The sequence below is a fragment of the Lissotriton vulgaris genome, chromosome 1_1, assembly GCF_964263255.1.
Source record: "Lissotriton vulgaris chromosome 1_1, aLisVul1.2, whole genome shotgun sequence".
Taxonomy (NCBI): domain Eukaryota; kingdom Metazoa; phylum Chordata; class Amphibia; order Caudata; family Salamandridae; genus Lissotriton; species Lissotriton vulgaris.
Genome location: NC_141685.1, coordinates 310,985,189 through 311,002,685, shown reverse-complemented (window position 1 = coordinate 311,002,685; position 17,497 = coordinate 310,985,189). Strand labels below are relative to the sequence as shown.

At 46.6% G+C, this 17,497-nt stretch overlaps 1 protein-coding gene across 1 annotated transcript in view; it reads right to left on the bottom strand.

The window, feature by feature from the left end:
- FAAH (fatty acid amide hydrolase) overlaps nt 1-17,497 on the bottom strand; it is a 430,791-nt gene that overhangs the window by 57,706 nt on the left and 355,588 nt on the right. Inside the window, exon 12 of the mRNA XM_086952348.1 lies at nt 2,747-2,790. Within this exon, the coding sequence (XP_086808474.1) occupies nt 2,747-2,790 (44 nt within the window). The remainder of the gene's footprint in view (nt 1-2,746; nt 2,791-17,497) is intronic.

Sequence of the window (17,497 nt, the reverse complement as noted above, 5' to 3'; positions counted from 1 at the left end):
GCCCGTGCAGGTAAGAGCAGTAGGGCAGGGGAGTGAACAGATGGCAACGAGGGAAAATTAAAAAAAATTTAAAGAAAGCCACTTACCTTACTTTCACCACATCGCTGACTCAGCATGGTACTTAGCAGGGTTGCCAGTAAATGCCACAACCCAATGTGCAGTTTTTCAGAGATGCAAAATTCCATGCACGTTAGGAAAAACCGATGTACGCACATAGGGCCTGATTTGCAAAGGTAAACTTACACTGTTGTGTAAGTTTATAATTGTTTGCTATTCACAAAGGGATTTACGAGTAGTATCTTTACGAGGGCGGAGACACTGCACATAAAAAGATTTATATCCGTACATAATAAGATCTATAAAAGATAGATTTGTTTATGTGCAGAGACTTCGCATTCATAAAGACATTACTCGGAAATCCCTTTGGGAATATCAGTGTAAGTTTACCTTTGTGAATCAGGCCCAAAATGTTTGAAAATAGCATACATCTATAAGCGAACATTCACAGGAAAACCACACATATTTATAGGACGTTGGTAGACAACATTGCTAAATCTAAATAATGAGTAGGTTTACTACGCAAGGAGGCATTGATGGCTTTTCTAGTGACTTGGACCCCACAGGACCGATCAGTTCTCATTGTACAAAGAACTATTAACGTATCAATGTGAAGCACACCTATGCAGTGACAGAGTTTTCAGTTCCACACCCAAAGCCATTCAGAAAACATGCAACAATGCATCAAAATATTTTTAGAAAGGTTTCTGCGCTGCCACACTCAGCAACAACTCTGTTTGGCAAGACTTCATAGGGTAAAAACTTTGTTAAAACCAAAGCACTCTTTAAATTCAATACATTGGAGTGTAAAGGATTTAATCCTGCGCTTAATAGATTACCAAACTGTGTCATTTTACATGCGGAAATAGCAAAGAGGACATTGGCATTTTGTGCAAGATGTACAGAAAATAAGAGCTGCTTTTTCCAAATTGCGATTCTTACTGAATCGCAATTCGGAAATCACAATTTCTAATGTACTAAAGATTTGGGGCCAAATGTGCTAAGAAAGTTTCCCGGTCACAAGTGGCCCAATTCACAGAATTGAGCCTTTTGCGACCAGAAAAATGTGTTTCAAATGTACAGAATGCTTTTAGATAAGTTGTTACCAAATTGCAATTTGCATTTCTGATTCAGTATATGGAAGGGGTGTGGTTTGGGCCTCCCCATTGGGACCCCTTCCCCCTTTTAAAATGTTGAAAAAATATTTGTAAGAGCCGACTGTGGTCCCACGGACCACTTCCTACTCTTTAAAAATGAAACTTCTAACTTTTTTTTCTTTTTAAATGCATCCCATTTTCCTTTAAGGAAAATGGGCAGCATTTAAAAAGGAAATTAAAACAATCACAGACATAGTAGTCTTCTGACCTCAGCAGGCCGCCATCCCTGTGATGGCTGCAATTCCTAATGGGTCACAAACTGCGACCTACCTCAGTAATATTTAGGAGGTAGGTCGATTTAGGACCCACTAGGAATTGCTACTTAAAAGTTGTAAATTTTGTTACATAAGGAATTGCGATTTCTTAATTGCCATTCGATAATAATCACGTTTTGGAAATCACAATTTCTACTTTTTGTACATCTGGCTAATATTTTTAACATAGCAATTATGAGATGTGTGCAAATTGACATACCTCATGAATATTAATGAGGTAGTTCGCAACTTGTGACCCACTAGGATCACAGCAATGACAGGTATGGTGGCCTGCTGGTGTCAGCAGACCACTATGTCTGTGATTGCTTTTTTTTTTAAGGCAGCCAGTTTGCCTTAATCAGGATTTATTTAAAAAACAAACATGAAACGTTTAAGTTTTAATTTATACGAGTCGGCAGTGGTTCTTGGGACCACTGAGCTCCAAAAATATGTTTAATTTGCAAATGGGTTACCACCTCCTTTGAAGAAGTGGTATAATATTAATGTTTTGCAACCAGAAGTCAATTGCAAAACATAGCACTACCATTAGGTATTTGCAAACGACGCCCTAAACACGCCATTTCTAAATATCAAACTTGTTACCGAACTGCAATTTGAGGTTTGTACACTAAAAAAAGCATTGTTGAGGTTGCAATCAGCCCCATTCTATGAATCGGACTGTTTGCTACTTCAAAAATGATTCGTACATCTGGCCCATAGCATCATGGCCAGCATCAGCAACAAAGACCAGAGGTATTTATACCTTTCGTTCCAGACCAAAGACTAAACTCCCCCTCCCCCAATAAAACCAAGAAAATGACAACCCAACAGTGTCTTAACAAGAAATATTAGATTTCTCTCCGAAGTGAGAATGCAATACTTGTTGCTGTCACTATCCTCATGGAGAACTTTTCATTTTGTAATATGTGTGCAGACATGCGATTCTATACCATATACTTGTATGTAAGTGATACATTTTGTATTTCTTAAGTTTGTTATATTCTAGGTCATTTACATTTTACAAATCGATTTATGCTTTAAAGTATTGCATTAATTAAAAACCCTTGTAAACACCATTGATTCACAGCCGAAAAAATTCAACACTTGATAAATGAAATTATTTTAATGCCCATTCTTTCACATTACTCAACCTCAGTTTTATTTCCTGTGTGCCAGGAAGACAACTACGCATGGACACAAATGCAACTCCCACTGCAATTCATCAGAAAGGGGACATCCAGCTACCCACAGTGACAAGCAACTGCGAACAACACTTACCCCATGCCTCTAAATGTTCGGCAGATATGTGAAAACCTGGGAAACTGAAGAAAAAACAAAAACATTTTTTTAATGTTTTCTGGACGATGACGTCAAATGAAATCTGTGATCTAACAACATGCCTCTATCATCGGGACCTCCTCAACCTGCTCAAATTTAGGAAAGAGTTGAAGACTCGCCTCTTTAAAGAACACTACATCAGAATGCATTACCATCCACAACTCAGCTACCTCTCTCCTATTACTTGTTGACGTTATGCATGATTTTGCCCATGTACAGTGTTCTGCCGTCTTTTGGCTAGGTTTGTGCTACAGAAAGAAACTAAAACATGCATACATAGATACACCAAGCTTGTTAATTGAACTAAAGTGATGGTGTCAAGACAGAGCCCAAAAAACAGTGAAACTATTGTATATATTTAGATTTTTATAGAGTGCTATTTGTTTCAGCCAGTTTATTAGGAGCACTAGGTGAAATACAGAAAATGGGTTTGGATTCCAACTGATATAGGGAGAATCCTGGTGCAACAGTCTTCAGTCTTTTAATCCCAGAGATGGGAGGTTTAGTTGCCTACTGAAGGAGAGGCTACAACCTAATGGAGGATAATTAGTGCTGTATGCATTTATCTTCCCTCACATGCAGCAGTTATCGAATATATATTGTTACTTCGCAAAACAATAGTACGCACGTTTTTACTTCGCGGTTTTGATTTAGCGATCACCAATATTTCGCAAGTTTTAACCGCATGCATTTACAAAGCAAATGCATATACGTGTTCTTAAAGTGCTTTTATTCCGCATTTAAATACAACGCATACCACTTCAACAATTTTTTATTTCGTTAAAACTATAAATTAATTGTAATAGTTACTTATCCCCTGGTACGTGATGACATGGAAATAGGGGATTAGGGTGGGGGAGTATTTAAAAAAACGGCTATTTAATCTAAATTCATGAATTAAATAAATACCTGTTTTTTTGTTTTTAAAAACTCACGTATTTCAGTCATTGCTCTATTTTATAATGGCCTTCACCCTTTAAATACATTATTTCTCCGAAAATAAAACTGTATTTATTTTTTTATTAATTATTTTAATATTTTTTTTTTAGTTCCATAATCGAACATAAAGCGAAAATATATATTTAAAAATGAGTGAAAATGTCTATGTTGATCAAACAATATCTCTGAACACTTAATTGTATCACCTTACACTATTTGTACACATTCGTATTATCCTATAAATTCACTACACTACCCAAACCCTCAAACACTACAATACCCTACACTACTCAAACACCACTACACTACCCTAAACACTGTAACACTACCCCTTAAACGACCTTCCACCTTCCAAAAGTCCGCACTCTACTTACTAACACTACCCTGCACAACCCCCTGACACTACCCTAAACCCTAAAAAACTACCCTACACTACACAAACACTACACCACTACGCTAAACCCTAAATCACTAACCCCTGCACGTCCTTTCCCCTTCCCACAATCCGGTCCCTACACTCAAACAAAACCCTCCACAACCCCCCCGACATTACCCTTAACCCTAAAACACTACCCTACACTACACAAACCCCACAGCAGGATCCTAAACCCTAAATCACTACCCCCTGCATGACCCCCTCTTCCCCATGTCCGCTTTCCACTCTCAAACACTACCCAGCACTCCCCGACACTACCCTAAACCCTAAAACACTACCCTACACTACACAAAACCCACAGCACTACCCTAAAGCACTATCCCCTGACCGACCCCCCTTCTCCAAGTCCACTCCCTACTCCCAAACACTACCCTTCATGCCCCACAACACTACCCTAAACCCTAAAAGACTACCCTACACCACAACACTACCCTAAACCCTAAAACACTACACCCTGCACATCTCTTCCCCGACCCACAGACCTGTCCCTACTCTCAAACACTACCCTTCACGACCCCAGACACTACCCTAATTCAAAATACACTACTCTACACTACACAAACACAACACTACAACCTAATGGTCTATCCCCTGCATGACCCTAAAAGCAACACAACTCCACTTACCTCTCTCTCCTCGTTATCCATCTCTTCACCTTCAAGCGTTATTCCTCTCTTCAAATGATTCCTGCGAGGTGCACGTTGTTGTTTGGAAACGGAAGCGCCTCCTTTTCCAAACAACAATGTGGATAGCCTGCAATGTTTTTGTATTTGCGAAGTAACGGCATTCTAAGTTTAAACATGCGTAGTAATAGTTAATGCTAAGTAAAAGCTGTGTAGTAAAGATAATACGAAGTAGTGGCAACATAGTAATGGTAGATTACTGCAGTTATTACTCAATGAGTCAGCATTCCAGGATGGGTAGACTAATGCCTTAGAGTAGTGAGGCTGGCCTACCTCATATGTTATCTGGAAGTGGCCTAGCCCCTGATAGCTGCTAGGATTCTGACATGCATCAACAAGGAGATGCATATTGCATATTAATATTCATTAAGAAATTAGTTGAGTCAATTTAAACGTCTTTTTTGTAAGAGAAAGAAACAATGGCATCAATATAATACGTTCCCTTTATTTTCTTTTGTTTCTCAACAGAACCCCTGACGAAGGAACACTAGGTTCCGGAAAGCATTGGGTCATGTATTGAAATATATTGTGGTTGTAAATGTTATATGTAATTTCTGTTTTATTGATACAAAGTGAAATGAACTGCAAAAATGAATGCATATTGAATTTGCTTTTCTGAATCCCTATATCACATGATTAAAATGTTTTAATGGAATACCTCTCCTTGTTGATGCATATCCGAGTCCTAGCAGCTATCAGGGGCTAGGCACTTCCAGATTTATATGAATGCTAGCAGGCATTAATCTGACATAGCACACATACCAGAATGCTCAGTCAAATTTTCATAAACAAGTGCGATTCTCACACACATACATTGATCTACCTCATATGTTAGGCACAATAGCCAGAGGGACAGGTAAGCTGCAGCATCGGGGTTAAACCTATTCAGGAAAGTGATGTCCTGCAGGGCAGGGGGATCCACTGCCTTGTGGGGAAAGTTCCACCAGATGAAACAAAAGGTACACGAGATACACCAGACTGTAGTCCTCCCTACACTCCACAATATGTAACTGCCACTCCCAGGAGTAAGCCCTCCACGAGACAGCTCCAGCATCAAGAAGTGGTACCCAAATCAGTCAGCTGCACAGCCTTCATTACTTAACCCACCAACAGATGATTGTCCTGTGTCCTCCCCATCAGGAAGTGAAGCAAATCCAGGCAGCGTCGGCATTAATCCTATTCTATAAGGCAGTTGACTCCTAACCATCATAACTTACATCTCTGATCAGATAGTAATCCTTGATCAAGAGGTTGTGCCTCCAACAGGCAGGAAGTCATGTGGTCCACACCATCATGTCATAGATGGCTGATCAGTTAGCATTCCTTAAAACATGAATTTGTATCTTAGGCAGTAAAGCCACAGACCCACACCATAATGCCATAGATCCCCGATCCGTGCTCAGATAATATTCCTTGATGATGAAGTAGTCCCTGAATCAGGAAGTAAGGATAATAACCCACTTCACACAATCACGCCATATGTGCATGATAAAACAGTATGCCTCGATAATATAGCAGTGCCTTAATCAGACAGTAAGACAGAAGACCCCACATTATCATTCCATAGATCCAAGATCCATGCTAATGATAATATTCCTTGATGATGAAGTAGTCCCTGAATCAAGAAGTAAGAAAAATGACCAAGTCCACATCATCATGCCACAGATTCCTGAACAGTCAGTATTCCTTTATAACAAAGTCGCCCCTTACTCAGAAAATAAGGGAGAAGAAATCTCACCATCATGCCGAAGATCCCTGGTTAACTAGAATTCTTAGATAACGAAGAAGAGCCTTAATCAGGCATGAGACTGCAGCCCCCCTCACAATATTGCCATAGATCTCTGATCAGATAATATTCCTTGATAAAGAAGTAGTTTGCTCATTAGGTAGTAGTCTCCCTGATCAGGTAGCAGCCTTCTCATGGAAGCACTGCTATCTTGATCAGTCACTAGCTCCACAATTAAGCACAGGCACCAGTAGCCTCTTAAGAAGTTGCCCCAGACAGTAGCAGTCCTTGACTGGTCTACAACAAACAAGTGGCAAGTACTACAAAGTGGCCCAGTGCGAGAACTGCAAATACATTAAGAAGGTGACAGGACTGGGAGTTTGTGAAGCTCTGTTTAGGAATAACCAAGCACTGAAAAATATTCTCGTAGGAGCCAGTGATATAAAACACTGTTGTTAGACGTGGCATCTTTTGGCGTGGTTTTCTCTATCTTTTTGCCTCTGCCTTCCTGTATTTTTGATGCTGTGCTGGATTTCGTTTTGCTGGTTTAGATGCTTTGGGCGCTTTGCCATTGCCGTTCAGTGTCAAAGTGCAAGTGCTCCCAGTGTAAATTGTTATTATGATTGGTTATGCATGATTGACATATTTGTGTCACCAAGAAGTCCCTAGTAAAGTGCACTGAGTGTGCCGGGGCTGGTGATAACAAATGCTACTAGTGGGCCTGCAGCACTGATTGTGCCACCCACATGAGTAGCCCTGAAATGGTGTCTCAGGCCTGCCAACGCAGTGCCTGTGTGCAGTCTGTGAAATGCCATGTCCTCCTGTCAGTGTCCCCACTGGCCAGGCCTAACCCTTACCTTTCTGTACACATTGTTCACCCCTATGGAAGGCCCAAGGTACCCCCTTGGGCAAGGTGCAGTGTATGTGAAAGGCAGAACATGTACTTGTGCAGGTGTCATACTCTGGTAGTGAAATACAGCCATTTTCGTTTTTCACTATTGCAAGGCTATCTTGCCCCATAGGCTATCATTGGGAATGCTGGCTACAATGGCTACCAGCATATCTTCCCATAGGAGCAAGATAGGACATAAAAGTCTGGTATCCCTGAACTCAGAATTTAATAACACATCTTTTAAGGAAAGGTTGTTTTTAAATCCTGTGTTTGAGAACAGCACTTTCAGAAAGTTGCTGTTCTCTTGTCTGACCTTTCTGTGTGCCTTGGCCCCTTTGTGAATTGACTGTCTGGTTTGTGAATGACAGGAGCTGGGTGGCTCCCAGAGTCTGAGTGGGCCATCTCTGGGCTGAATAGCTCCATCTGCATCTAGATTGGTGGGAGGGGGTAGCAGCTGGGCCTGAATAGGGCTGTGTCTGCCTTCCACAATGCTGGCTCCACCTCCTGTTGGGCGGCTGACGACCCTGCCCCTCTCTCTGAAAGGAAGGGAGAGGCCAGGAAAACAAAGTGCTCAAGGAACACCCAGAACTGGGTCAGACCGGGCTCAGAGCCCTCCTGCACAAAGGGATCAAAGACTTTTAGGGGTATAAGTACAGGACCCCTGACTACAGAAAATTAGATCATCCTGGAAACAAGAAGGAACCTCTGTCAAGGAGAAAGCTGGAACACTGAAGAAGAAGGACTGCCCTGCTGTTTGATGCAGGTCTGACCTGCAGTTGCTTTGCTGCCTTCATTTGTGGGAAGATTGCCATCGCTGCGAGCATTGTCGCAGCGCCTGTCATCGCTGGGTGAGATAGCCGCACCGCTTGCTTGCAGACCGCGTCACGTCGCTGCGAACATCGTCGCAGAGCTATCGCATCGAGGAGCTGCAAGAGGAAGATCGCCGCTGGATCACGCATCGTCGCCCCAGAGATCGTCGCAGCCCCTACAGATCATCGCATCCTGCCTCTTTGAGAACAAACTTCCTACGGAACCTACTCACCGGAATCCATACAAGTCATCGCCTTCCTCCCCATACAGACTGGATTCGTCGCAACACACCCGCTGCTGCAGCAGGCTGTTGCCAACGCCTCCCCATGGTCTCAGGAGCAACGCATTGCTTGTTTTCCACCGCATCAGCTTCTGCTTTGGAACTTTGTCGCATTTAAAAGGTACTGTTGGCAAAACGTGACGCAACCGTGAACTTTTCACGCAACTGTGGATAATTTTTATCGCAACTTTAAGAACTCTTTTTGCAACCATATTCTTGAACTGTGTATGTTGGAAATTTGTCGTTTTGGTCTTGTGTAGTTTAGATTAAATACCTTTATTTTTCTAAACTGTTGTGGAGTCAGTATGTGGTGTTTTCACTGTGTTACTGTGAGTGTTGGTACAAATACTTTACACATTGCCTTTTGATAGACCTGACTGCTTGTGCCAAGCTACCAGGGGGTGAGCGGAGGTTATCTAAGAGTGTTTCCTCCTTACCCTGACTAGAAGGAAAGATCCCTATTTGGACAGTGGTACCTACCTCTGCCAACTAGAGACCCCCAGTTCTAACATTGTTGGTCAGCGGTGGGATTCAAACTTGTATTTGTACTAGACCCACAGTGATTGGTGTACATCACTAGTGAGTGCAGACCACTACGCCACCGCATACTGCATTTTGATTTTTGATTCTATTTTTGAGTAACTCTTCTAAGCATCGTGTCTGTGAGTGGGAAAGTACCCAGTGTGGAAGAGGCAGAATTGGAATTTTGCATTGAGGATTTGTATTCCTACAAAGTTGCACAGCTTAGACAATTCTGCGACCAATTTGAGTGCCCCTTCAAGAGCGGCTACCGGAAGGAGGAATTGCAGAAAATCTTGAAGGCCTATTGGGAGGCCCAAGAGGGAAATCATACAAATGGAGGGAGTGGTTTCCAACCCACAGATCTGCCTGTGAGCAGACCAGGCTCAAGGCCTGGCAGCAACCATTCCAGTAGGGGCTTCACTCAAGAAGAGTTACAAGAAAATCAGAGAGCAAGGGACCATGACTTGGAGGTCCTGAAATTAAAAATGGAAATGGAAAAAGAAAGAAAAAGAGCGGAAAGAGAAAGGGCGGCGGAGTAGAGTAAAAATCCCGTGCCCTGGAGGAAAAGAAATTGCTTTTGGCTCATGCGTTGAGCATGAGGGAACTGGATATCAAGGCCAAGCAGGTGGATTCCAGTTCAAATGGTGGCAGCGCACAGCCAGTGCAGGGGGTAAAGTATATATCCCAAAGACCTGGTAGAGAATTATAATAGGAGTGAGGATATCTATGCCTGGTTTACTTCTTATGAAATTGCATTAAAAATGAATGGTGTGCCTGAACAGCATTGGGAGGCGGGCCTGTGGAAACATTTTGAGGCTTCTGGGATGAGTGCTCTAAAGCCCTTCGAGTTAGCAGGTGCCATGACCTGCCCAATATGAAGGAGGCCCTATGTCTCCGGTATGGACTTACTCCAGATCAGTACAGACTGCAGTTTAGAAACTCCAAGAAGAGAGAGTCTGAGACTAGGATGGAGTGTGTGAATGTGTACTCCCGGGCACTGGAAGGTTGGATGAAGGGCAGCAAGGTAACTGATTTTAAGGGGTTATTGCATTTAATCAGTTGGGAGCACTTGAGTAGTCTTTGTGTTCCAGAGCTGCGCCAGCATCATTTAGACCACAAGTTGACAGACCCCATTGATCTTGCTAAGGAGGTGGACCGCTGGACAAGTACCAGGGTACACAGAGGAATTGTGGGTACCACAGCCAAAGGTGGGCAGGGTCCCCAGCAGAAGAGTGGGGGGACAAGGGTAACCAAAAGGAGTTCTCTCAAGGGGCCCAAAATAGTTCCCAGGCAAAGGAGTCCCAACCCCCCATACCTAGACAGCCATGGCCCCCTAGGGGCAGAAGGGATAACCAAGGTCCCTCTGCATGCTATCACTGCAACGAGGTGGGCCACTTTTCATCCAGGTGTCCCAAGAAAAACCCAGCACCCACTGGTGCTCCCACCCCAGGGTTAGCAAGTATAGCTTTGAGAGGGGATTTGATTTCCAGTGGATGGGAGGAGCTAGCAGTTATGACCCTTGTCTCTTTAGGAGGCCAAGAGGTGGTCCAAGAAACCTTACTGCCCCCTAACACTAAGAAATACGGGCAGAAGGTGGCCATCAATGGGAGGGAGATAGAGGATCTGAGAGACACAGGAGCCAGCGTGATATCCGTGAGATGTCAGTGGGTGTCTGAAGAGCAGTGTATCTCCAATGTACTCCGCCTGGTAGTTGCAGCTGATAGCTCAGTGCGCCTCTGCAAAGTGGCGCGTGTTCCCTTTCAGTGGGGAGGAGTCTCTGGTCTCTTGGAAGTTGTTGTCAGTGATGCCTTGCCTGTAGACTGTCTGCTAGGTAATGACCTGGAGAGTTCTCCATGGAAGGATGTAGAGCACCGAACTCATCTGGAGATTTTAGGTTTGCCTGCTTGGATCTGTGTGACCACGCGTGCTATGGCAGCCAGTAGGGGTGATTCAGCAGAGCTGGAGCCTGAAACAGTGGCCCAGAGACCTGCCAGGAACAGAGGAGGCATGGGGCACGGGAAACCCGCCCCCGTGGTTCCCACTGCCTAGGAGGAACAGAACCTGAGGGGGATGCCCTGGAGCCTACCGGGGAACAAGTGGCTGAACTGGGGGAACTGCCTGAGCTGACCCATTGGCAGCAAGAAGGTGGCCCCTCCAGGGAGGAGTTCTGCAAGGCGCACAAGGAGTGCGCTTCTATGGTTGGTATGCGGCAACAGGCCGCAGACCAGGCAGCAGCCTAGGGTCCTAGGATCATTTCATTTACTGGGAAGATGATTTGCTTTATAGTGAGCCTAAGTTTGCTGAGCCCGGTGCAGCCCTTGTGCTGGTGGTACCCGAGCGCTTCAGGAACTTCCTAATGGGTCTGGCTCATGACGTGCCTCTCGCAGGACATCTGGGGCAAGACAAGAATCTACACAGGCTTGTCACCCACTTCCACTGGCCCCAGATGAGGATGGACGTGGGGACATTTTGTAGATCTTGCCGAACATGTCAGGCCAGTGGCAAGAGCGGAGGGAAGTGCAAGGCACCCCTCCAACCCTTTCCTGTGGTGAGCGCCCCTTTCAAGCGGATGGGCATCAACATCGTGGGGCCCCTGGACCCCAAGACAGCCTTAGGCAACAGGTTTGTCCTGGTCGTGGTGGACCATGCCACCCAGTACCCGGAGTAGTCCCTCTCAGGACAATCACAGCACCAGTGGTGGGCCGTGCATTGATGGGGATCTTTTCCCCTGTAGGGCTCCCCAGAGAGGTGGTCTCCGACTGGGCTACCAACTTCATCTCTAGATACATGAAGTCTCTGTGGGAGGAGTGTGGGGTAACTTATAAGTTCACCACTCCTTACCACCTTCAAGGAAATGGGTTGGTTGAAAGGTTCTACCGCACCCTGAAAGGTATGATTATGGGCCTAGTGGAGCCCATGAGACAGAAGTGGGACGTCTTGTTACCATGCCTATTGTTCTCCTCCAGGGAGGTGCCTCAGAAGTCCTTAGGGTTCAGTCCCTTTGAACTCCTCTATGGCCACCCTGTTGGAGGACCTCTCACTCTTGTGAAGGAGGGGTGGGAGAACTCCTGTGGGAAAGCCACCCAGGATGTGTTCAGTAATGTGCTGGCCATCCGTAACCAGACACAACGCTTCAGGAAGCTCGCTCAGGAGAACCTAGAAGCTAGCCAGGAAGAAATGACAAGATGGTATGACCAGAATACCACTCTGGTCGAATTCCAACCTGGGCAGAAAGTGTGGGTGATGGCGTCAGTGGAGCCTTGTGTGCTCCAAGACAAGTGGACTTGGCCATATGAGGTGGTGGAACGCAAGAGTGAAGTAACCTACCTGATTAACTTGAAGACTCCCAGGCAGCCCCTGAGAGTCTTGCATGTGAACCGCCTCCAACCCCATTTTGAGAGGTCTGAAGTGACAATGCTCATGGCTACAGATGCTGGAATGGAAGGGGAAAGTGACCCTCTTCCTGACCTCCTGGCAGCCAAGGAGCAAGACGGGTCAGTGGATGGTGTGGTCCTCTCGCCCACCCTGACCCCAAAACAGCAGAGGGACTGTCGCCAAGTGTTGGGTCAGTTTGCCCCCCTGTTATCCCTGACCCCAGGTATCATCAACTGGTGCGTCCATGATGTGGACACTGGAGATAGTTTACCCGTGAAACAACATTTTTACAGAGTAGCTGACAAGGTCAGGGCCAGCATCAAGGAAGAAGTTTCCAAGATGTTGGCGCTAGGGGTGATTAAGCCCTCCAGCAGCCCCAGGGCTAGCCCAGTGGTCTTAGTACCAAAAGCTGCTGCGCCTGGTGCCACTCCAGAACTACGGTTTTGTGTGGACTAACGTGGGCTCAATGCAGTCACAAAGACTGACGCACACCCCATCCCCAGAGCTGATGAGCTTGTGGATCGGTTGGGAGCTGCCCAGTACCTCAATACGTTTGATTTAACTTCTGGGTACTAGCAGATTGCCTTACCTGATGGGGCCAAAGAGAGGTCTGCATTCTCAACACCAGAGGGGCACTTCCAGTTCAGAGTCATGCCCTTTGGGTTGACGAATGCCCCTGCCACGTTCTAGAGACTGGTTAACCAGGTATTGACCCGGCTGGAGGAATTCAGCGCAGCATACCTGGATGACATTGATGTGTTCAGATCCACGTGAGAAGAACACTTGCAACACCTCTGTGAAGTGTTGAAGGCTCTGGAAAGGGCAGGCCTCACTCCCAAGGCCAGCAAGTGCTAGATAGGGCAGGGATCTGTGGTGTACTTGGGACACCAGGTAGGGAGTGGCCAGGTGGCGCCCCTACAGGTAAAGACTGATACCATTCTGACTTGGGAGCACCCCAAGACCCATACAGAGGTGAGAGTCTTTTTAGGTCTCACCGGGTATTACATACGGTTTGTCAAGGGATATGGCACCCTCGTTGCCCCCTAGACAGAGATGACTTCCAAGAAGCAGCCCAAGAAAGTAAATTGGACCGAAGCCTGACAAAATGCTTTCGATGCCTTGAAGACTGCCATGTGCACAGCGCCGGTGCTCAAGGCACCTGACTTCTCCAGTGAGTTCATTGTGCAGACAGATGCTTCAGAGAATGGGGTGGGACCAGTACTCTCACAGATCACTGACGAGGGCTGGGACCAACCTGTAGCTTTCATTAGCTGGAGGCTACTCCCCAGGGTACAGAGGTGGAGTGCAATTGGAAGGGAAGCTTTTGCTGTGGTCTGGGCTCTGAAGAAGCTGAGGCCCTACCTGTTTGGGACTCACTTCTGTGTTCAGTCAAACCACAGACCCCTCAGATGGTTAATGCAGATGAACGGTGAGAACCTAAAACTGTTGAGGTGGTCCATCTCTCTACAGGGAATGGATTTTACAGTGGAACACCGCCCTAGTACAGAACACGCCAACGCTGATGGTCTGTCCAGATTTTTCCGCCTTAGTGAAAAGAACTCCGAAGAGGGTGGGTAGTTCTCCCCACTTTCAGATAGAGGGGACATGTGTTAGACCTGGCATCTTTTGGCGTGGTTTCCCCTATCTTTTTGACTCTGCCTCCTGTATTGTTGATGCTGTGCTGGATTTTGTTTTGCTGGTTTAGATGCTTTGGGCGCTTTGCCACTGCTGTTCAGTGTCAAAGTGCAAGTGTTCCCTGTGTGAATTGTTATTATGATTCGTTATCCATGATTGACATATTTGTGTCACCAAGAAGTCCCTAGTAAAGTGCACTGAGTGCGCCAGGGCTGGTGATCACAAATGCTACTAGTGGGCCTGCAGCACTGATTGTGCCACCCACATGAGTAGCCCTGAAATGGTGTCTCAGGCCTGCCAACGCAGTGCCTGTGTGCAGTCTGTGAACTGTCATGTCCTCCTGTCAGTGTCCCTACTGGCCAGTTCTAACCCTTCCCTTCCTGTACACATTGGTCACCCCTGTGGAAGGCCCAAGGTACCCCCTTGGGCAAGGTGCAGTGTATGTGAAAGGCAGAGCATGTACTTGTGCAGGTGTCATGCTCTGGTAGTGAATTACAGCCATTTTCGTTTTTCACTATTGTAAGGCTATCTTGCCCCAAAGGCTATCATGGTGAATGCTGGCTACAGTGGCTACCAGCATATCTTCCCATAGGAGCAAGATAGGACATAAAAGTCTGGTATCCCTGAACTCAGAATTTAATAACACATCTTTTAAGGAAAAGTAGTTTTTAAATCCTGTGTTTGAGAACAGCACTTTTAGAAAGTTGCTGTTCTCTTGTTTGACCTTTCTGTGTGCCTTGGCCCGTTTGTGAATTGACTGTCTGGTTTGTGAATGACAGGGGCTGGGTGGCTCCCAGAGTCTGAGTGGGCCATCTCTGGGCTGAATAGCTCCATCTGCATCTAGATTGGTGGAGGGGGTAGCACCTGGGCCTGAATAGGGCTGTGTCTGCCTTCCACAATACTGGCTCCACCTCCTGCTGGGTGGCTGAGTGCCCTGTCCCTCTCTCTGAAAGGAAGGGAGAGGCCAGGAAAACAAAGTGCTCAAGGAACACCCAGAACTGGGTCAGACCGGGCTCAGAGCCCTCCTGCACAAAGGGATCAAAGACTTTTAGGGGTATAAGTACAGGACCCCTGACTACAGAAAATTAGATCATACCGGAAACAAGAAGGAACCTCTGCCAAGGAGAAAGCTGGAACACTGAAGAAGACGGACTGCCCTGCTGTGTGATGCTGGTCTGACCTACAGTTGCTTTGCTGCCTAGGAGAGGGGAAGGACTTTGTTGTTGCTTTGTCCCCTTACTTGAAGGAATCTCCAAGGGCCTGTTGTGAGCTGTCTCCCTGTTTTGAAGTCCCAGGAACAAAAGGACTACACCCCCAACTTCCCTGAGCTCTGCTGAGAGAGCTTTGTCCTTTCTAGAGTGCTTGGGCCAGTTGTGGTTCCTCTGGAAGTTGTACCTGTGCTGGGAAGCTGGAAACCAAGATTTGCGAGACTTTGCTACAGAAAAGTTATCGCATCGCTCGCTTGCGGAGCGCATCCCCGACAGTGCGAGGAAATTCCCGTCGCTACGAAGGCCGAGATCGTCGCAGCGCCTGTTGCCGCTGCCGGAGACGTCGCATCCTTCATTTGCAGGAAGATTACCATTGTTGCGAGATCGCCACACCGCTTGCGGACCGCATCACGTCGCTGCGAACATCGTCGCAGAGTCATCACATCGAGGAGCTGTGAGAGGAAGATCGCCGCTGGATCATGCATCGTCGCCCTTGAGATCGTCGCAGCCCCTATAGATCATCGCATCGTGCCTTTGCGAGAACAAACTTCCTACGGAACCTACGCACCGGAATCCATACAAGTCATCACCTTGCTCCCCATATAGACCGGATTATTCGCAACATGGCCGCTGCTGCAGCGAGGCTGTGGCCAACGCCTCCCATGGTCTCAGGAGTAACGCATCGCTTGTTTTCCACAGCACCAGCTTCTGCTTTGGAACTTTGTCACATTTAAAAGGTACTAGTGGCAATATGGCTGAGATACCCGCCACCCCCTCTCAACACAATCCCCAAGAATTGGGAAACCGGAAACAGTTCTTGAACTTTTGGAAGGCGGGAAGGGAGTTACCCTTCCCGGCCGTATTTATTAAAATATGAAACAAAATCAAAACATTAAAATAACAGTTTCATATCATGTACAATTTCATATCCACATTACGATGTTTGACTAACCTTAACATATATCTAATACAAAGGTTCTCCTAGCCGATACTAACATCCTTACAAAATGCATTTCAAATTGAAATTGTACATCCTAACGTTAAGGGCCAACGGCAAGGTCGTAACCGGTGTCAGATCCCTAAACCAGAACTCCCCCCTCACTTGTGAGGGGCGGCCGCACAGAGGACTGCACCTCGTGTGCCATACCAATTTCCCTTGTCTTGACGGGGGCCCCTGTTAACTCGACGCCATGTACGTGGTCGTCCGAGGACTCGTGTGAGGTGTCTAGAAGGTAGCGTAGACCCCCCTCCCCACCTTACACAACTTACCACATCTGCCGTCGCAGATGTCCTGGCCCCGGGAAATTCCCAGGAGGGGCCCGTAGCCCCTCCTATCCAGGGAGGGTCCTTGACCGCCTTCCCTTTCCTTTAGGCGTCCCGTCCTTAGAAGGGACCGCCTCCCCGTTGAGGGGCCAATGGCCACCTCCCCCCCGGGCGCTCCCATCCGTAATGGGTGACGCCCCCCCCTAGGGATCTTCCAATGACTGCTCACCGATCATGACCTTACCGCCCGACCAAAAAATAAATACGACAAGACTAATGACTAAAAAGCAAGAGACATTCCTACTCAAAACAGATCACGTCTCAACCTAAAAAACATCTAAAACATTACTAATCACTCTGATTAAAGTCTTTAATAAAGCATACCGCACAGAGTTATCCACTTTATTGCAACCGAATCATAAACTTTATTCAGAAACAACCTGTAAGAAAAAACTACTACGTAAAAAACGAACTTTATACCACGACAACTTGCTGTCTTCAGGGGATGGTGGGTGGGTTCCAAAAATGGCTCTTCGTTCCGTCTCGAGCTCACGTGCAGCGAGGAGGTGCAGCTTCAGAGCACAGGAACAAGAGGATGCTTCCTTGGCTTGTGGCTCCTTTTATTCTTCTCTGGGCGGGCGTGAACCCGCCTCCTCCCGCCTCCCTGGGCGTGGCGGACGGCTTCGGTGTCTAGGACAACCCACTCTTGGGCGGGAAAAAGCGCGCCCCGGCTACGCCGCTTCTGGCATACCAGCCGAGACGCGCCTCCCGCCCAAAATGGCTTCCCGGGGGGATCGGGGTACTCCACCATACGTTCGGGGGGACCGATTGGTCACCCCTTTCCATATGGCTGAGATACCCGCCACCCCCTCTCAACACAATCCCCAAGAATTGGGAAACCGGAAACAGTTCTTGAACTTTT